We start from the raw sequence: 22,381 nt of genomic DNA on the forward strand, positions 1-22,381 counted from the left end.
ACATTCAGTGAGGACCAGCAGTGTCCACTAGGAGTTCCAGAGTGCTTTCAAACGTTACAAAGGAAAAAGCCATACTGTGGTCAGATTGGTGAAAAAAAAGGCTACGTGCTGGTTCAGATATATACAATGTGCTTATTTGTGAGGATTATGCTGGTAATTATAAAACTGTTGGCTCAACCAAAAAAAAAAAAAGAGTCGCTCCAACTACACTAGTTGTAGCCCTGGAACCAGTTAATCTTATCTATTTCTGTTACAATTCACAGCTGTCATAGCACATGCTTAGTGTTAACTTATTTAGCATGTACTGTAGATTTAATGAACTAGTAAGATAATACTTGTCACTGGCATTAACACATAATGAAAACACAACATGAATTAATTCTTAGTGTGGTTAATATTGTTCGTTGATTGTAATGCGTTAATACACTCCTTCCATTAGTAACAAATTAATTCGTGACTTAAACTGCTAGGCAGATACGTTTTTTGTAAACATTGTTATAATGCAAACAAATCACTGATTTGATCACTGGCAAGTTTTGTTAAATTAGTTTTTACTAAAAAAAGCAACAAACTCAGGAAACCAATTAATTGGCAAAGATTGAGCATTTTAGTGCAACATACATGTTCATAATCTTTGCTGTTTATTACTATGCATTGCTCTATTTATTGTAGGTCTGGATCGATTACAATTTTTAAATCACATTTCTGTGGTTAATTACGGTTTATTGCATCTAACATTTAAAGTTTGTAATCATAAATATAATTACATATTGAATCCCCATATTAACTTTGATTCAACAAAGTACATTTAAAATAATATTTGTAAAATTGTTTTTATTTTATAATTTAAACATGTAAAAACATTTTTTTAAATGATTAAATATTTTTATATTTGTCCAACCCTATTTTGTAAGCATTTGTGCAAACCAGTTGTGTGTGACATTACTGTTAAAGTTTTGTGTGTGTGTGTAGGGTCTGGGCTTGCTCATTAATCTGGTGGAGTACAGCGCAAGGAACAGACACTGTCTAGTGGAGCTGCAGATGGAGGGAAGTGACGTCTGGGACTCCATGTGTGTGTCGGACAAAGAGGAGTTGCAGACTGAGAGATCTCTCGGTGCCATTGCTGCTTTGGTGAAGGTATAAACACACAGACATACAGAAAAACGAATGATTTATGCTGGAATTTTCATTAATGCATGTGTACATTCATAGAAACGTAAAGATGTAATAGAATAGCATTACTATTAGTGGTGGGAAATTTCTGTTATTTTAAATCTTTTGAAACTGTTCACCAATTCATTTATTTTTGACCGTCACTAATTGGTTCACAAACGAAACATCAGTGATTAGTTTTCCTCTGTTTCTGCATGAATAGCTTTTCCTTCAGAGAGAGCATGCGGCCATTTTGGCAGAGGCGGAGACGGATGACTTCATCAACGATGCACCAAAGCCCCAATTGGATCAGAGCGGAGAATGGAAAGAAACCAATGAAGAGATTCAGTGGGTGGCTTCAGAGAACAACAACCAAGGACAACAGGACAAGAAGAAAGAAGAGGAGGATGAAGAACTTGATCTCAACAAAGGTAGACACTCACTATAACTTGAGACTAGCCCAATGCTGTTTTTCTTTTTGCCATGGCAGGTAATTTTGCTTCATCTATGAGCCACTTTGATGGGCGAACAATCTCAGATTGGACCAATGAATGAATGCTGTTGTTGAAGTAGCATATTTGATTGGATTTGGAGGAACAGATTAAAGAGAAGCTGATGAGATGCTTGCCTTCAGTTTTGACTTTGACATCTTCAGGGCCGCTCATGCCCCAAGTGTAAACACACTTTAATGTGCATGCACACGCATGTCAGTGATTTCTAAGAGAGGAATTTTATATTACATTTGAGAGCACCAACTGAACTCAGACCTTCTCAGGTTCATTTAGCTTCTGCGTCAAGAAACCAAAATCGTTTTTGTCTTTAGTTAATTTTTGTGATGTTAATGCAATTCCGATTTTAGTTTTCTGTACGTTACAATACAAAGCTAGTCTAATGCAGAGATAACATTATGTAATTAGCATCTGTAGTTATCGAGTGCAGCCTCAGAGATAAAGCTGCTTGTGCAAGTGTAAAAAAATGTATGTAAAAATGTGCTACGCACTTTCCTTTCAACGACAAAATAAGCGCAACATAAATGACAGCAGTGAGAAAACAGCAGTTAAGAAAGCATCTGATCATATCGATGTGGATATGATTGCACCAGCTCTGCAATTCAGCACTCCAGTAAAGTTGTCACGTTTATTTATATAGCACGTTATACAATAGATTGCTTTAAATCTAGCTGTTTAGTATTAAACACGAATAAACAGTGTCAGTGTCTCTTTCAATTAGAATTACAACTTCAGTTTTCTATAAAGCGACTCTCCAGTGTATTCATGTTTTTACTTGCGGACTTCTGACCTCGATGGACTGAACAGAATAAAATGAACCGGAGGAGATTTCCATGTCAAAGGAGGTGGAGTCTCAGAGCCACATTTACCTATTACATCATTGCCATGGATCAATGGTAGTTTGATATTTACCAGCCAGAGCAATCTTTTCCAGAAAGTTCGCTTTGGCAAGTTGTTTCAAACTCCCGAAACGAACACAAAACAAACTTCGTTTTGGCCTGATTTTGTTCAAAATGACGTCAGGCGTGTTCGTTCTTTGATTTCGCTTGAAGTACATCAGGGCAGTATATTGGGGCCTTTGTCAAGTATATTTGTATAGCGCTTTTCACAATACAGATTGTATCAAAGCAGCTTCACAGTATTAAATTAAAATAATACAACAAGGTTTGTTTCTAGTGGAATTTATTGATTAAATCAAATTAAATATCCCCAAAATATCCCCATTCTTTGTAAGCGTGTGTTGTGACTCATGTTAGTTTTCTTTTGGTGTTCTACAAACTTCGCTTAGCAAAACACTATCTGTGTGTCCCTGCAACGTTTGTGCCAGCGGAGCATGTTTCCTCTGCAGTCATCCTATTGTTAAGAGACTAAGGAGTCAACTTTCACCCAAGCATGTGGACATACTTGTTTTGTTTTATTCTCAAAACGAACACGTTAAGCAATATAAACGCAACCATTATATGCAGATATGTTATATGTTAATGTACATTCTCTACTGTTTTTATTAGCCTTTTTCATTTGCTCTGCCTGAGCTTAAATGCTTTGGTTCTATTCTTATTGTTTATGTGCATTGCTTCTAAATGTTTTCAAGAACAAAAACAAACAAAAAAGGTATATTGTATGCTGCTTGTGCATATAATTATAATCTTGTTCTGAAATGAAAACAATCTAAGTGAATAAAAAATATCTTCACATCTTTCGCATTAAACTTAATTTAAATAAATAGAATATTCCTTTATTATGAGCTCAAATATTATTGAAAAATGTCTTAACCCTTAATAAATATGCAAAATTTGTATACGTTTTGAAGTTATTTTGAGTAATATGTCATGTGATTTTTGTCTCCAGCTCTTCAGCATGCTGGCAAGCACATGGAGGACAGTATTGTGGCATCATACACTGCACTGCTTTTGGGCTGTCTGTGCCAGGGGAGCCCTGTAAGTAATACACTCACGTACCTCTATGTTTTCCATTTTGTATCTCTGATGCATGATTTGTATCTGTGTCTTCTCAGAATCTACGTTTACCTCTAAGTATAAAGAATATAATTTATTATTAATGTCAGGTATGCATTTAGCTATGCAAGACTACAACCTTTCATCTAGATGCCCTTTCTGTCCTCTACAAGTGTTCTACAAGTCAAAACAAACCAATAGCATTTATTGGTGCAGAGCTTTTGCTGTTCAAATTCCTTTGTAAGGTTTGAGGGTTGTTTGTCTAAATTGCAGTTTTCAAACTCGAAGGCAGGTATCAGAAGAAAGCCCCTGAGTTGTGTTTGCCAGTATTAATGGCTTTATTTTCAGGACGTTAATAGGTGGGCTGTTGAATTGTCTGTAATGGACTCCTCTGTTTCTCTTTCACAACACACTGTTGCTTTCTGACTGACGTGCACGGCCATTATCTGTCTCGCCAATAAACACTGCCCAGACGCAGACACAAAACGAGATGGCATTTATACTCGTATTTCACCCACTTTTCCTTTTGGATGCATGTTTGCACACTTTGAAGGTCAAGTTTGATTCTGTTTTTGAAAAACAAAGCAAATTGACTCGAAGTAGGATTTCTTTTGAAAGGTACATAGTCCTGTTTGCACTTTAGATTCATGTTAGGAGGCATCCAAGCTTTTGGAAGGAGGGAAATATTTGAGTTTGATGTGTTTTTGAAGAACGAGTACTATGGAGACTTTTGGAGTGTACTGAAAAAATGGTGGCCGGAGATGCAATGCTGCTGCTTTGATCAACAGAGACTTGCTTTAAAAATCTCCAGACTCTCTTTCAACACTGGCCTGCAGTGTTCTGTAACCTCGCAGGAGGAACAGGCTGCTAATTCTGTTTCTCTTTCAGATGAATGTGACTACTGTGAGGGAGAACCTGCCAAAAGGGGATTTTTCAGTCATGACAGAGATGCTGAAGAAGTTCTTGAATTTCATGAACCTTACAGTAAGTACACAAGTGATTGACCAGTATAATATTCTCAGTGGGCGATGCAGGGTCGCTGAAATTTTCATGATCATTTCAGTAGTCGATACCATTCCAGCGAAACGTCTTGATTCGCAAAAACTATTTCAATATCACTGCTATTATGTTAAAAGAGTGCTGAAGAGATGACGCAATTTTGTAGGGCAACCCAGAAGTCACCATCACCCTGGTACCCTGGTTTGGATTTTTGCTGTGATGACATTTAGTTTCTATGACAAACTCTTTAGTAGTACCATTTTCAGGCATTTAACCAAAGACCCACTGACTTTGGGACAGTGATTTTTGGGACAGGAAGGTCAACTCAAATGCCAACTCATTCCTGCAGTGCTCTATTGTATGATTGTGAAATGATAATCAGCAGATCTAAAATATAAGAATGGTAACACTTTACAATATGGTTCCGTTTGTTAACATTAGTAAATGTATTAACTAGGGGTGTAACGATTCATCAACTACATCGATGTATCGATTTATATTCCTACAATCCAACTACATCGATCTGTGCTCGGCAAGTTGGTCTTCCGGACGACATATATCGATCTAACACCGTTTTAAAAGGTAATGATTCGATTGTATCGATACTAGGAAATAACGCATTGGATTTAAGCACGTCAGACTTTATATGGATGTTTTTTCTTAGCACTTTTAATGATAAAGGCGCTAAACGTTACTCGATTCAATCTGCCTTTCTGTGACGTCGTCGCCATGTGTCCTAAAAGGTCACTGAATCGTTTCGGATCGTATCGTTCTAAATGAACCAATATCGTCCTTGAATCGTATCGACAACCACGAATCGCGATGCGAATCGAATCGTTGTTAAAACGAATCGTTACACCCCTAGTATTAACTAACATGAACTAACAATGAGCAATACATTTGCTACAGTATTTCTTAATCTTTGTTAATGTTAGTTAATAAAAATACTGTTGTTTATTGTTTGTTCATGTTAGTTCACAGTGCTTTTACTAATGTTATCAAATAAAACTTTTGATTTTAATAATGTATTAGTTATGTTTATTAATAAATGTTGAAATTAAAATGAACTAAGATTAATAAATGCTGTAGAAGTATTGTTCATTCTTAGTTCATATTAACTGGTCAACTAATATTAACTAATGAAACCTTATTGTAAATTGTTACTTTAAGTGCAAATAATAACTTTTATAAAAGAGCAATGAAGAATTTGCAAGTTTTTTGATTAATTCTATTTCATTTTTTTACATTTTGTGCTTAGACACAATGTCAATAAACATGTACTTAAATATTTTTTTTGGGTTTGAAACTTTTACATGTGACCATTATACTTTATACACTTTTGCCCTTGTTATGCTTGCTACATTTACTATAGTAATAACAGTAAAAAATTGTGTAATTATACGCAACCAACACCGTGTCTACACCAGACGCGAGTGATGCTGTCTACACTGGATGCATTGTGGCACGACATTACACAACAAATTCCAGACAGTGAACTGATGTCCTGTTCTATTTCTAACGTACTCCAAGCGCTTATCGTACTTTGGAGTTTCTTTGTCACGTGTACTGTAGACAGGACACGACAACTGTCACTTTTGGTGAAGAGACGAAGTACATGTTGTTAATATTACTCAGTGCTTATTTGTGCAAGTACACTTGAACAAAGCCACATTACAATAAAGTGTGATCCATGAGAGAAATTCCTCTTCTGTTAACTGGCTGAGTGGGTAAATTGAACCGCTATAATCTCAGAATGGCCAAATATCGACTGATTAATCGGTATATCATTAAAAAGTATGCAACATGAATATACATAGGCAGGTACGTGTGTGAGCATGCTGTGATATTAATACTAATGTTCTGCCTCATTCGGTAAAGAAAACTAATAAGAAAGTTATACTTATTGACTGACCAATTGTGTTTTTTTTGTCCTTTACAGTGTGATGTGGGCACCACGGGGCAGAAGTCTATCTCCAGGGTCATTGATTATCTGGAACACTGCTAGTGTTTTTATGGAGCTCCACGCACAGACCTCAGCACACCCCGGCCCAACCCGACACACCTGGAAAACAACCCACGATCATCATCCACCAGTACCTTCCTCATTCAGACTGGAAAGAATGAGGTTTAAAGCACATCACACACGGAACTCTATTAAAAGGAGCTGTTTTCATTGGGTTTGTCACAAGTTGTTCATCCGTTTCGTCTTCAAATATTTTCGTCACGGCATAATTGTGTTTCTCACATCACATACCCCCCTTAATCTGCCGTCTATTGATCAGTCGCCTTGGAAGTTCGTTTTCATTGTCAGAAATAGAGTAGCTTTGATAAAACTTGTTAAAGGATGTTTGTTGTCCCCTCTGTTTGTTTAATTCCACTTTCAAGTCTGTAAATTCAAGAGCGCTCAACACTGACCTGACTGATTGGAGGGTGAATCCAAAACAGCATTCGCAATTCTGGTCCTCTTTGAAATGCCGTGAAGACATGCCCTCCTGGTTCAAATCCATTCTTTTCACTTCAGGATGTGCTCCCTTTGTGTTGCACAAATTCGGTTTTAATCGATAGCGCTGTGTCAGAGGTCTGCGAATGAATACATTACATCGCTTTCCATTTCGCGAGGGCAGGAAAGGGACAAAGCGTTTTTGGAATGTTTTAGTAGACGTGACTCATAACCATATAGTCCAAATGCCATAACGTTAACTGTGAACTTAACCCTGATTTCCAAACATTATAAGGCTCAAAATCAACAGTAAAACTCTTTAATATAATACAACAGCTTGGCTGCATAATCGTATTGTGCATGAGAGAGATGGTTTGGGTCATGGCTACATGGTAACCCAGTATTTGTGGAAATTCTTGTGCATGCGCTGCTACTATGGTTTGGTTAGAGCCAAAGTTGCTGTGAGAATAAACGTTAAACGCAGTTTTACAGGACACTGGTTACCATCTAGCAATGGCCTTGATGCTCAACAACTAAACTGAGCCACGCAACAAACTTTCATCCCACATTTCACTAGTTTGTGTCATAAAACCTGAATTTGTCCATCGTTTATGAAGGATTGATTGATTGTTTATTATTTTTTAATAGATTGAATTTAGCACTTGACGTCTCTTTGATATAAAGCCAGTACAATTTTGACCCATACCGTTCTCGTCTTCTCGAGTGTGTTTTCAGAAGCTCTCCATTGTTTGTTCGCCTCTCAAGTGATCGCCCTCAACAGTAAGCTTTACGGAGGCTCATTTTAATGTCAGATTCTCAAGACGTTTTGCAACCATTGTCAGCCCTTTCATGGGCGTAGACTGAAATATCTTCGTTTTCAATGCACACAGCTTGGCAAAAGCAAATCTAGGGTCATTTGTTCCCCTCTCTCACTGCTCAACTGTTTTAATTTGACTCTGTTACACGAAACACTATGAGTTGTGAGTATTTTGTTGGTAGTCAGTGTCGAATTCTGGGTCAGTGAGCTCCAAACATCACCACGGGTGAATTCACACAGCGGGGGGGGGGACTGAATGAAGCAACCTGAACTGTAAATACTCGTGTAAATATTGGCTGTTGGAGAACTAGATAGACTACTTTTCTGAATTCAATTGTTTTATTTTATACCGCATTTTTCTCAGTTGTGTTCTTTGAGGTAAGCGTTATCGAAAAGCCAACTGCAGGAACATGAAATTTGTACCAATTTCAAAATAATGTCTTTGGTTACTTGTACATAATTTTAACGCAAATAAAAATTGCTACTTTCAGTACTTTTTATGTGTCGTTTTTGGTGTTTAATTGGCATATTACAATTAGGCAAAATATCATTATTACTACAAATGTATTGTGAACTCAAGCGCAAAAGACAAACTTTTTCCTCTGAAAATATTTATTTGTATAGCATAAAAGGAGAAATATATCATTAATTACAGAATATTTATATTTTACTACAAAATGTCCAACGAACAAACATTGATGTTTAATGCAAATAAAAAAACACTGAGAATGTTATTTTGCTCCATTGCTCCTCTCCAGATAGTGAGAGTCCACTATGAGTTCTGGTGTTTTGGGGTCACAGCAAGTGGGCCGCCTGAGATTCCCAGAGTATGATCTTATCCTACAGGCAGGAACAGTTTTCTGCTCTGGTTTGGTCTCTTCAGTGTCCGTCGAACCCTTCACAATGACCTGATCCGGCACGGCCATGGTTAACGCTGGGTAACTGAATTCCGGGTCGCAGTCTCTTTCCTCCAGCAGCTCGCTCAGAGTACTGATGTAGATCTGCGCCATCTGAAGCGTCTCAGACTTGGAAAGCTTCCTGTCGCTCTCCACGTTAGGAATGACGCTCCTCAGGCGGTCGAAGGCCACGTTCAAGCCCAGCATCCTCCTCCTCTCACGGGCGTTAGCAGCCAGACGGCGACGTCTCCGGGCTCGGGCGATCGCGCTCTGGTCTTCGTCGGGATATGCGAGTCCGGACAGCCGGAGTTGGACGAGAGCGCACGGGTCACAGCTCGCCCTGCCCTGATCCCTCTCCTCCCTCCAGCCGACTGTCTCGGGATGTGGGTCAGAACGGGCTTTCTCTGCCTCTTTCCAAATGAGCTGCGCGTAAGAGCCATCTGGACGGGGCATGCTGAACACTTGAGGATGAACTGTGTCTCCAGAGCACAGAAGAGCTGTATTTATTGAGGAGAGGCCCCACGTAATGAGAGGCGGGTGTGTGAGGGTCGTGTGTGCTGAGAAATGAATAGAAATGAGTCTCTTTGATAATGACCACAGGGAGTCTATTAACCCAGTTCATCAAAAGTGGATTAGATGCGTGTGAGTGATCTCTGACGGGCCTCCTGACACTGAGGTAAGCAGATAACTGCTGCTTAACAGCTACACAAATATCAATAAATAACAAATGCACTTGTTATACACCACACACCTCATTTTATTTAGATTTCCACATTTTAGAGTGTTGGTACACCCTTCAAAACTAAAAAAACACACATGAAACTTGCTGGCTGTTTTTTTTTTTTTTTTTTTTTTACAGTTCAGTCCAACTATTTAAAAAAAATTTTTTTTGTTTTTTTTTTAAGTAAAACACAATATTTTACCTTAAGAGGTTTTTAAGATCATTAGAAACCCAAACTGGTAATATTAGAAAGTCTTCTATGGGTGTTTCTGAAACTAAGGGCACTTTTGACTCCCCCAAAAAAATAAAAAATCAACACCTATGAATTTCAATGAATTCCTATTTTAACCATCACGCTCCATAATACATATAAAACTGAGATTATAACTAAGATTAAGATTTTAAAATCAACATGTTTATGTTTGTTTTTATTATCTCTTCTTACAAAATGGCATTACCGCAACATTACAATAACGTTCATTTTATACACTACAAAATTGCGGGATTTTATGATTTTCTTTATGCCATGGAACATTTTGACGCTTGTTTTCATATACGCCAAAGATAAAATATTTCGCTTTTTATGAAAAATATTGTCATTTTAATGTGTAAATCATCTCTATTGAAGTGTTAAAATAATTTTTGCAAATAAAAAAATATAAATAATTCAAATAAATCATTGCTGCGGTAATGACAGTTTGTGTCGGTAAGGTCACATTGTAATGTCACGTGTTAATAATGCAACCTTAACAATAGGGAAAACAGTAGATGCTGTCTATGAGAAAAACAGAAGATATTTTGTCAAAGATAGTAGAGGTATTGCAGAAAAGACTGGGTCAAACTGATTTTTCTTGTTTCAAAAGCTAATACATTTGTGAACAACTACTGTAACAACAAACTTTTTTAAGGCCTTCAGTATTTAGTTTTGTCCTCTTGTTTCTTTTGTCCTCCACTGTCCTTTCTGATTTTAAGCTGTTAAACTATGGGAAAGTTTTCAGTGATACAGAATTTATTCACAATTTATTCAAACCAACCAATTCATTCAAACATCAGTCCAAAACAGCGCTAATGTAAAGAAGGCCAGAGAATCTCGAGATATCCCAGAGAATAGAGCCCTCACATTGCGTTTTTCATTCCAGTGTGTGCTTTGCTTTAAAACACGAACTCTGTCATATTGTGTGATCGTTTCTGAAGAGCGCAATTTTGGTGACGTACATTGTTCGTACAATAAGCTCGTGAGAGTCTGACTGATTCACAAACAACAAACTGTATTACTCCTAACTTTAAATAGCTAGTTCACAATAAATAAACTTGGCAATTGTTTATAATGACTTTTGCAATAATGCATGCGTGATAGTGGTTTAATTTAAAGCCTTTGTCTGTTCATACTGTATAATCTGCTCATTGTACATGAAATATTCTCAGGCAATAAAGTGCAGTTCATAAAGGTTTAATTGACAGGCGACATCTACAGCAATAACTCTAATCCAATTACGCAGAGAACACACACCGCCAGCGCAGAAACCCCCCACACACACTCCACGTACTGCAATATTCGAGAGCAACAAAAGAAGATTCAGTTTGCTCAAGGAGGGGGCTATTCATGCCCTGGCCGTGTTTTGGCCGGGTAGGTCTTGGCACACTTCACATATTAAAGCTAATGAAGCGCCTCATTGAGGCGAGGACGCGGGCTGAGATCAAACCAGCGTGGGGTGGGTGCATTCAGGGAAACCCCACGTAGAGGGTAAATTGGGGTGGATTCACGCCTGTCAGAGCGAAACCAGCCCGAATGAAACAGAATTTTCATTGAGGGGATTAGTGACACAGGATGAATCGATGGTTGCGGCTTCTTTTCACATGGTGCCAATGAAGCCACATTTTGCAGGGCGCACGAGCCAAAACCCTGAGCTGCCCATATTGCTGCAAAGTGACACTTGTCACAATTCATTAAATCTTAGCATACACCCTGACATGCACTGGATATTAATGCCAAAAAATATCCTGTCATACAGGGTTTTATTTTTTGTTTTTTTATCAGTGCAATCAAAAGTAGCCTATAAAAGTCATCCTGCACAGTTTTGGATTTGCAAGAGTTTGCAAAGCATATAAGGTAAGATCCTTTTCACAAAACGTCTGAAGGAGGACTTTGACTGAAAACGTGTATTATTTAATGAGGGGTTGCAAGTTACGACTGCGCTTTTTCTGTTTATTCAACGCCAAACATTCCATTTTTCTTTTCTGACAGAAGCGCAAGTTTTATTGTGTTAGCATGCAAAAGCCTCCATTGCAGAAAGACATAAAAATATGACAAAAATTATGCCGTTCTCTCTTTCTAGGTGCTAAACATTCATTTTCCAGCAACAAGTCTCTCTTCAGCCCTGAAAATGAAAAAAAAAAATAAAGATACTGTAACTGTGCAGTTATGCATTTCTTTTATGTAAATCTGCTGGTAAATACAAAATTGGCTCCAATGTGCAGCTAAATATTTCTCTTTTAGCTTATATATATATATATATACACACACATATACATACACACACACACACACACACACACACACACACACACACACACACACACACACACACACACATACAGTCGTGGTCAAAATTGATGGCACCCCTGATAAATATGATAAAAAATGGCTGTAAAAAATAAATCTGCATTGTTTATCCTTTTGATCTTTCATTCAAAAAATTCACAAAAATCTAACCTTTCATTGAAGTAAAAGAATTGAAAGTGGGGGGGAAATCACATTATAAAATAAATGTTTTTTCTCCAAAACACGCTGGCCATAATTGTTGGCACCCTGTTATTAAACCTCCTTTTGCCAAGATAACAGATCTGAGTTTTCTCCTATAATGCCTGATGAGTTTGGAGAACACCTGACAAGAGATCAGCGATCATTCCTTCATACAGAATCTCTTCAGATTCCCAGATCCATGTTGGTGCTTCTTCTCTTCAGTTCACTCCACTCATCAGGTCAGGGAACTGGGACGGTCATGGCAGAAGCTTCATTTTGTGCTCGGTTACCCATTTTTGTGTTGATTTTGATGTTTGTTTTGGACCGTTGTCCTGATGGAAGATCCAACCACGGCCCATTATAAGATTTCTAGCAGAGGCCGTCAGGTTTTGATTTTTTTATCTGTTGGTATTTGCTAGAATCCATAATACCATGTATCTGAACAAGATGTCCAGGACCTCCAGCAAATAAATAGGCCCACAACATTAAAGATCCAGCAGTATATTTAACTGTAGGCATGGGGTACTCTTCATCCCTGTTTGCACCAAACACATCTGGTGGGTTTGCTGCCAAAAAAGCCCTATTTTTGTTTCATCTGACCATAGAATCCGGTCCCTTTTGAAGATCCAGTCGTGTCTGACGACTGAATATGCTGGAGTTTGTTCTTGGAGGAGCGAGGAGGATTTTTCTTAAAACCCTCCCAAACAACATGTGGGGATGTAGGGGTTGTTTGATAAATTTTTTTGGGGCTTTCTGACCCCCAAGACTCAACTAATCTCTGCAATTCTCCATCTGTGATCCTTGGAGAGTCTTTGGCCACTCAAACCATCCTCCTCACTATCCATTAAGACAATATAGACACACGTCCTCTTCCTGGCAGATGCGTGACATCTTTAGTTGATTATAACTTCTTAATTATTGCCCTGATGGTCAAAATGGGGATTTTCAATTCTTTAGCTATTTTCTTAGTCACTTTCTATTTTGTGAAGCTCAACAATTTTTTGCTGCACATCAGAACTATATTCTTTGGTTTTACTCATTGTGATAGATGATTAAGGGAATTTGGCCTTTGTGTTTCCTCATATTTAAACTCCTGTGAAACAAGAAGTCATAGCTGGACAGTTTCATGTTCCTAGTCACCCTGGTGTGCTAAAAAAGGTAAATATTAATGGGAATATACTTCAGAGATATTTGTCTCATAAAAAATTCTAGGGGTGCCAACAATTATGGCCAGCGTGTTTTGGAGAAAAACATTTATTTCATAATGTGATTTACCCCCCAATTTCAATTCTTTTACTTCAATGAAAGGTTAGATTTTTGTGATTTTTTTGAATGAAAGATCAAAAGGATAAACAATGCAGATTTATTTTTTACAGCCATTTTTTGTCATATTTATCAGGGGTGCCATCAATTTTGACCACGACTGTGTATATATATTGCAAACAAACAAATAGAAAGACGGGAAAAAAATGGTACAACATAAATTATGCATAAATATATTTATGTATAATTTATGTTGTACCAATTTTTTCCCATAACTTTCTATTTGTTTGTTTGCAATAAATAAATACATATATATATATATATATATATTACTGGTTTTTAGAGGGCTCTGAAAAAGCGTGTGATTTTCTCTGCAAGGAGCTCCAATTTACAGTGACCAGTCATTGTGTTTAGTTATAAATATTTATACCATGTGGCTCTTTGATGGATTTTGATTAGTTGACAGATGTTCTAAGGTGTGCAATTGTTTTTCAGCAAATACACAGCTAAAATTATTCTAGACAGGGCTTGACCGAATTACAGTTACATATTCAAAGCCCCTTGCATCATATCACAGCAAAGAACCAAAGACCGCAGATGCATTCAAGTAAATATAAATGGACATAAATACTGAGCTGCTATTTGACATTTCTCAGGAGCAAGGTGATAAAAACAAATATTCGAAAAACAAACAAAAAGAGGTACAAGACTATGCACTTGACTTTAATAATAGAAAGAACTACAGAATTTAAAAACAGCTTTAACTTGTCCATGCTGGCAAGCAGGATAATCAACAGTTATTTTCCTCCACGTCATGCATTAAAGTTGTTAATGCACACCTAGTCGTGGATTATACCATATTATACCATTCCGTGTCCTGTTGTCAGTTATTCTATTTATAACTATATAGTCCAAAAGCAATAGGACTTTTCTGTTCCAGATCGTCATTCTGTGAATTAGGGCTGGGCGATATATCGCGTGCGATTAATAGTTAACTGACAAGCTGAGCCATATCGCATTAATTATCGCAGGCGATACGTCCGCGATAATTAATGCGATATGGCTCAGCTTGTCAGTTAACTACGGCACTGTGTTGTAAATGCCGCTCCATCTGAAAGCAGGTGATGGCGATTTACTACTAATCAAGGAACCGGCTTTACTGACGAGATGCGCATAACAATCGCATGCGATATATCGCCCAGCCCTACTGTGAATAGTGATATGAATTGTATCATTTGTCTTTTGTGCAGGTTACATTGTTTTGCCAGTAGGGGGAGCCAAGTGACTGTTAATGTGTGAGTCACTGAATTATTCACTCAGCAGATTCATTCAGAAACATTGATCCATTTAAAAACTAAACATCTTCACTCTTTGTTGCTCTTGTATTTGCGTGATATCGCTTAAATATAGAGATATGAAACTAACACAGCTATGTAGAAAATCAGTAGCTAAGAAACAAACAAGTTTTAACATCAAACAAAAAGTTTAGCATCAAAGTTTAACATCTCTATTATATGTATGCATGTAACACTATCGGTTAGGTTTAGTGCAGGGTTTAGGTGCTAGGATATTCTCAAATGGGATAAAACATTAACCTTTTACTTACCAGATATTTCAATACCGAACTTCTGCGATACATACAACAACCAACATAAAAACATTTTTCCAGATTTGTCAATCTGTTTAGGAGAAACCAAACATGCTTTTAGCGGCACATTTACAAGATATTTCACTTTGAAATTGTTGCTAAACGCTCAAGAAACGACATAATTTTGCAGAAATGTCGCCACATGCGCGTTTTCCCACTGAGCCATGGGTTGCTATTCTCTCTGGTTTGATTTGTTTTAAATTGTTTTAAACTATGCTTTTTCTTTTTTCTTTAGTGTGTAATGTTGCTGTTTGAGCATGAAAAATGTCTGCAAAGTTACAAAGCACAAAGTCCACTCCAAAGGCAGTTATGCTGCGTTCACACCATGTCGTAATTACCATAAATAAAGCTCTGTATGCTTTCGAATCACTCTCATTGTACTTTGATGTCATACACAGATCGGTCTGCACAGTGCAGCTTCAAGTCGAACACACTTTAAATCTGCAGTGGTCAGGTGATACAAGTCAATAGCTCTCAGAAAATTATGAGTTTACAAATTGTAATTACATGTTCTACAACATGCATGTGAAGGCTTTTCACAGTTCAGAATCGTTAAGTAATTACGACATGGCGTGAATTCACTTTTATTCTCTATATCAATAAGTGCTTCTAAACTCTCTGAAATGGCTAGATTGTATAGTCTTGAGTTTTCTTCTGTGAACATACATGTTACAACATTACTCATTTAAACAATTCTGACCTAAGGCATATGACCTGGTCGAGTTGCTTTGGTAGTGCGTTGAAATCAAGCGTGCCGCACAAGCCCTGAAAAGTGAAGGCAAAACGTCTCGATCGCCCCCCGGTGACTGGTCCTAGTATAGGTCATAAGCCCCGCCTCCCCGTGTTATTCAACGGGACGTGAGACCAACTAAACAATTAAATTACACTTCAAATATCTGTTTTCCAAAGGTGGTTTCTTTCATTTGCTGTCGTTTGTATCACGCTGATGTAAGTTCAAGTGTCTGTTTCAAAAATAAGTTGGTTTTTAGTTAGTTACGTGATGCGGTGGTGTAACGTCATGATTGACAGTGAGGGTGGAGCGTTGATTTCGCGGCTTTACTTCCTGCTCACTACTGCGCAGGTCTAGTCCCGAGATCGCTACTGCGCAGACTCAAGTTCCAATATGTCAGCGCCATATCGGGACACTGGCGGCTTCAGTTCTCACCAATGGAAGAGAGCGAAGGGGCGTCGTCCATCTTTTTTTACAGTCTATGGTTGAAATGGATTGGTAAGGAGCGTGACATTTCCGAAACACACTCAAAGCGGTTGACCAATCAAAACACACAGGCTTCATAGAGACCACACCTAAACAGAGCATTACTAACAGACTGGGAAGTGAGGTGATGCAGCAATGTAAAACTTGAAAAATAATGTGTTTTGAAAAATCAAGCATGAAAAGCTATTCTAGTAGAGCCCAAAAACAAAATCAAGACCTTGTAAAGGGGCATAATAGGTCCCCTTTAATATCCCACTTGTCTTCCCACAATTCATCACGCTTGTCTCTTTCCTTCCTGAATTGTTAAGGGGCCACCTCTCTCTCCCTCCGTCTTTGATGATTTTGTGCATCCCTCATTTGTTCCTGCACTAAACATCTGGACATCTTGGGAATTGTACCAACAGCCAAATTCGGAGTGTTTCTAAAAAGTGGGCGGATGAGAGAGAGTGCTGGGACATGCCAGAAGCACTGACCCCTGACCTATGCACTCTTTGGGTCATCTGCTTCTCCACTGACCCCTCATTTGTTTCATTTCACACTGCTGGGCACTGCAAGCGTGTGTGTGTCCAGAGCTCCATGCGGCCTAATTACCAGGCATCGATTAGCCTGATCGCTGGTGTGTGTGTGTGTGTGTGTCCGTGCTCAGCATGAGAGTTCAATGAAGCCTGTGGAAGCCAGACCCTCTGCGTGTTAGAACAGAGAGAGTGAAAATCAGTGTTTTCATGTGAATAGTTGAGTGGATGCGTGTATGGATGGAAACGCACACTCCACTGACATGCCAAATATCATCTCAACAACTCTTCAACTGAAGTGGCAAAGGTCAGCGGTGTTTTTTTCCCCACTGGGGCAGATTCACACATGACCTTTACTCGTGTCTGGCTGATTGTTAGGAGTTGTGTTTTTCTTCATCCTTTTCTCTTGCATTTATCAAAGTCACCCTCTTCTTCTGTTAAAGATAGTTACGTTTCATGCATTAAGTCTCTTAGTGTTGATGTACACTGATACCACTCACGGCTCGCTCTTTACTCCCCAAACAGATCATCATCCTGTCAGCACCACCTTAAAAGTGCTTTCCTCTGGGACTAGTCTTGCGTTAATTGACAGTTTGTGTGTGCTCTTAAAACTAGATGTTTTTCAGTTGTTCCCTGGAAGTTTAGGTTCAGCAAAGAACTCTAAAAAGCAACATTAATTCTTTGGAGAAAAGAAAAATTGGTCCCACTTTATACTGTCATATAGCTCATGTACCAACATTTAAATTAATCATGTAATACAATGCTTAACACTGAACACTGAAGTTTGTGTACATACAATACACATACACATATATGCATATATATATGCATTGTCCCTGCTTGACAAGAGAGACAGCCTTTGCGCTTCTTATCGCCTCCTCCTTACTCCTCGACCACCATTTTCCTCCTTTCTGATGTTGAGGCCTTACGCCAAGTTGGCTTACTTGCTGTAAGGCCAAAGCCTCCTCTTTCCAACTGGACATGCCCTACAATGTCGCTGTGCCTCAGGGCTGACGTAGCTTGCTGCACCGCATCAGTTGGTGTCCATTTCCATCCAGTTTACAAGGGTGGAACAGCATTGCTGATGGTCTGGTCTCTGGAGTCTTTCAAAGTCATCTGGAGTCTTACTTTAGAGCACTTGTACTCTTCGGTGAGGCTTGTGATAGGCTGATGTTAGTCAGACAGCGTGGGACACCGAGCCATTTCTTCACGTATGAAGTCATGGTTCGCTCCGTCTTCTCCACAGTTGTTATTGGGAGCTTGTAGATAGTGAGTGGCCACATTACCCGAGGGAGAAGTCCAAATTGCAGGCACCGGAACTTGAGCTTCCCTGGCAGTAGGGTCCTGTTGATGTTTTCCAGACTGTTGGTGATGTCCTGCCTTACTTGCTGCACTGGGTCTTTGTCCCTGAGGCTTGCGTTGTACCATCTGCCCAGGCTTTTGACAGGTTGCTCAGACACTGTTGGTATTAGGTCGTCACCAATGCAGAACTTCACGTTTTTTTAGCTGTCCCTTGACTATTGAGATGCTTTGTGACTTGTTCGGTTTGATTTTCATCCAGGCCCACTTGATGTTCTCCTGTAGTTTTCTAAGTAGCCGCCTGGTGCATTGCTGCAGTAGTGGTTAGAGTGATCATGTCATCCATATATGCTCGGATAGGTGGAAGGCGGATCCCGTTCTTAGTTCGCTCACCCCCCACCACCCATCTCTAGGCCCTGATGATGACCTCCATGGCCATTGTGAAGGCCAGGGGTGAGATTGTACAGCCTGCCATGATGCCTACTTCTCACGTGTTTTAAGTGTATTATTTACATTGCAATAACCATAAATGAAAACATAACTTAATTTATTAATATAAGACTCAAGGTGATGAAAGTAAACAGGCTTAACTGATATTTATACGTTTTATGAATCATTTTCTTAGACAAGTTAATTCACTCAAGGCTACCAGGAAAGCTGTAGCCTCAGTCAGTATTGGCATTAGGAACCTATCTGCAAGCTTTGGAATTTGAAAACGTATGTTTTTAAATGTTAAAAGTAATTTAAAATAATACAAATTATAGACTGTTTACCGCAGTTGGTGGAATTGGCAGACGTCCCCGTAAGCATCGTGCGGAAACGCGAAAGCATTCTCAGGTATAATTATGCAGCATTAATGCACGAAAGATTTTGAATGAATATTTTAATCATGTCGATATACAATGGTCACACAATGTTAAAACTAATCTTGCTATTGATATCTTTGTTAGACTACCGACCCTATAGAACAAATGTCCGGCTAATATCGAACCTAAATGAACTTTACCGCTCTCAACCAGTGAGTGCATTTCACGAATTAGTAATCGCTGGCGTTCATCGGGGAGGGAGGAAAGTCTGCGTGAACCCGCGTAGATGCACTTTATGCAGTGAAGACTGTAAAGTGTTTGATAACTTTATTAAATTTCTGTGTAGGCCTATTTCCTCCTACCTGTCAGAGCCCCTTAGATGTAATGTGCCCCTGGGCAAGTGACCAGTTGCCCTAATGGTTAATCCGGCCCTGCCTTCACCTGCCACGTCTATTTGCTCGCTTTCGGGTTATACTTTCCGTGACTGCGCAACTCTGTTATAGGTTGCCAGGTTGAGGTGACAAATGGGTTGAAATTGTATATGGTGTGTGAATATAATGCATTTAATACAAGATCTGGAAACTGGTCAACATTAGACAAACATATTGGTCCGATTATTCATAAAGGAGTTTGGGCCATGCAAATTACGGGAGTTTCCCGGGAGAAATAACAAACCGGGAGGGGTCCGGGAGATAGGGCTAAAAAACGGGAGAAACCCTGGAAAAACGGGAGTGTTGACAGGTATGAATAAACCATAATACATCTAAATAAATAACATGCAAATAAGTGTCCAAAAACATTACATTTAGGTCACATTTGAGTAATAAGCGCTATTTTTAAAAGTATGCTGAAGTGTGTGTGTGTGTCTCTCTATACTTATACTCTCTTAGCCTACTTTTTTTAAAACGCCTGATTTGATTTTATGTTGAGATATGACATTGGCATGTTCTAAACTGGCTTTTTGACACTGTGGTCCCTGAGTCTCTTGAAAACAATTTACAGATTTGAAAAACAGTGCCTTGTCTTTTAAAAAAGTACTAAAAAACTTTACTTTATTTGAGCATTTGAGCTTCTGAAAAGTCAGTAAAAATTTAAAACGTCATGATATTTCATTCTTTTTAAGGGCCCTTCAAACAAAGCACCTGCAGCCAGCACTATAAAATTCACAAACACACACAACTATCACTGAAGCGGCTATAGGGCTGTGCCTATGAAATAAACTGCTTTTAAAGATCGTCTTTACTGTTTTTCATCACTCTGACTGTCTATTTCAGTCTATTTTATTTGTCTTCTCCTCTAGCATTCTGCAGACACCAGTTGAAAATAATTGTGTGTTTATATCTGGTCACATCAAACCTGATGTTATATATTATATATAAATAAAATTAAAATTAGAATTAAATAGCTTTTTTTAAAGTAAAACATTAAGTATCCGCAATAACTGTGTGTAAAGTATCATACGGATCTGATTGACACAGATTCACTGATGATATCCAGAAATAACATGATACATGTTTTAAAGAGACTTTGAAAGAATCTGTCTGGAGTGTCAAAATATGATGTTTGATTGTCACTGAGGCGGATATTTGCTCTGATATGACTGTGATTATGTCTTCTGTATAATTAGATACTTTTCAATGTCGTACAAAATAGCCAGTAATTACAATGCGAGACTTTGATATGTTAGGCATTGAGAAGCATAAAGAGATGTGTCTGGCTTTAAGCTTCCTTTGATTCTCAAATTCACAAAGAAAAATCAAGGCCAGTTTAGAAAGGAAAATCTGCTACTGAATATTATATATGTATGAGAGCTAGAGAAAGACAGCCAGCATGATAATTATAAAGGTTTCAATATCACAATAAAGGTCACAATATTAATTTGAAGGAATAGTTCACACATGGCTATTTCCATACAATGAACGCTAGTAATGACCAAGGACTGTCCAGTAAAAACAAAACAAAAAAACAACAACAACTTTTGGCTAGTTATTTTCAGATTTTTTTTATGTTTGAGCAGAGATCCATAACTTAGCAAACAAATCAAAACTTGAAGATTGACTGGAATATATATAAAGTGTATAGAGGTCAGTTTGATTACTCTAAGGGAACATGGTTCAAACTGTTTATATTACATTGTTTTGATAAATGAACAGTATTTTCTTGAAAAATTGATTTGTTTTCTCCTGTTTATGCATGATTCATGGAATATCATAAGTGCTGAGGCTATACAAATATATTTTGCACTCAAATCACAATTGCGTTATGTCTTAAGCAAGCCTTTAGCTAAACTTAACTAACCACACTTTACTCAAACGTTGTCACAGTGGCTAAAAGTCCAGTGCCCATAATGGTAATAATTAATAGTAAACATTTATAAACATTGACGGTAACACTTTACAATAAGGTTTCCTTAGTTAACTAGTTAACATGAGTTAACAATGAACTGCATTTCTACAGCGTTGATTAAACTTGGCTAATGTTAATTTCAACATTTCCTACTACATTATTAAAATCAAAAGTTTTATTTGTTAACATTAGTTTATGCACTGTGAAGTAACGAACAAACAATGAACAGTTGTATTTTTATTAAACAAAGATTAACAAATACAGTTACAAATGCATTGTTCATGGTTAGTTCATGTTAGTTAATACATAAACTAGTGTTAACAAATGAAACCTTATTGTAAAGTGTTGCCACATTTACAAATGCTGAATTGTTTCAACTTTAGATGCAAAAACATGAACAAATAATTAATTGATTTGAAGATTTTTATTTTTCTCTTGAAAGCAGTAATGAAGCAGCTAGTCTAGTCAGTCAAGATTATGTTGAGAACAGATATTGGTGTTTGCTATATTTGGATGAAATGCATGAGGATTTTTTTATTATTATTATTTGCCATAATTTCATGCAGATGTAAGTTCTGAAAATGACACTCCCCTGCCTGGATTTGTTTTATTAACTCTATTTAATGAGTGTCGGTATCTGACTACAGGGTTTGAGAGTTATATTATGCAAAGTAGCTAGTCCATAAAAAAACGAATATATATATATATACGTATATATTCGCATTTTCATGGGAATCGGTTTAATGAAGAGACTCTGGTGGCAAAACATTTTTAGGAACTTAAACTAGCAAAGTTTACAGCAGCATCCAATGTGTGGGCAGAGATTCGTAACTTAGCAAACAAAGCAAAACTTGAAGATTGCCTGGAAGAGGCGCTCATTTGTGTACACTGTACAGTATAAACTGAATATGGACTAACATGATAGACTAACATTAATTGCCTTTAAGGGAGAAAGATGCTTTTTGCTGCCAGATGGTAAAGTTTTGACTAAAATATAACCAGCCGAAGTTTATGTCTGGAATAGAACACAAGTTGTTCTATTGTTCTATACCCAAATTA

The 22,381-nt window shown here is 37.9% G+C and overlaps 2 protein-coding genes across 2 annotated transcripts in view; one reads left to right on the forward strand and one right to left on the reverse strand.

Annotated features, from left to right (window-relative positions):
* The window catches only part of waplb (WAPL cohesin release factor b), a 61,151-nt gene extending 52,789 nt beyond the window's left edge, over positions 1–8,362 (forward strand). Inside the window, exons 16-20 of the mRNA XM_084434269.1 lie at positions 973–1,137; positions 1,376–1,583; positions 3,510–3,598; positions 4,505–4,600; positions 6,555–8,362. Coding sequence (XP_084290395.1) covers positions 973–1,137; positions 1,376–1,583; positions 3,510–3,598; positions 4,505–4,600; positions 6,555–6,620 — 624 coding nt within the window. The 3' untranslated portion in view covers positions 6,621–8,362. The remainder of the gene's footprint in view (positions 1–972; positions 1,138–1,375; positions 1,584–3,509; positions 3,599–4,504; positions 4,601–6,554) is intronic.
* A 111-nt stretch (positions 8,363–8,473) lies between these two features.
* On the reverse strand, positions 8,474–9,613 carry atoh1c (atonal bHLH transcription factor 1c). Its single transcript, XM_084435068.1, has one exon. The coding sequence runs from the start codon at positions 9,219–9,221 to the stop codon at positions 8,604–8,606; it is 618 nt and encodes a 205-aa protein (XP_084291194.1). The 5' UTR covers positions 9,222–9,613; the 3' UTR covers positions 8,474–8,603.
* Between the last annotated feature and the right edge of the window lie 12,768 nt (positions 9,614–22,381).

The sequence above is a fragment of the Rutilus rutilus genome (assembly GCF_951802725.1).
Source record: "Rutilus rutilus genome assembly, chromosome: 16".
Lineage (NCBI taxonomy): Eukaryota > Metazoa > Chordata > Actinopteri > Cypriniformes > Leuciscidae > Rutilus > Rutilus rutilus.

Bases quoted from the DNA above. Each gene is read 5' to 3' on its own strand.
- atoh1c (XM_084435068.1), bottom strand. From the start codon at position 9,221: ATGCCCCGTCCAGATGGCTCTTACGCGCAGCTCATTTGGAAAGAGGCA.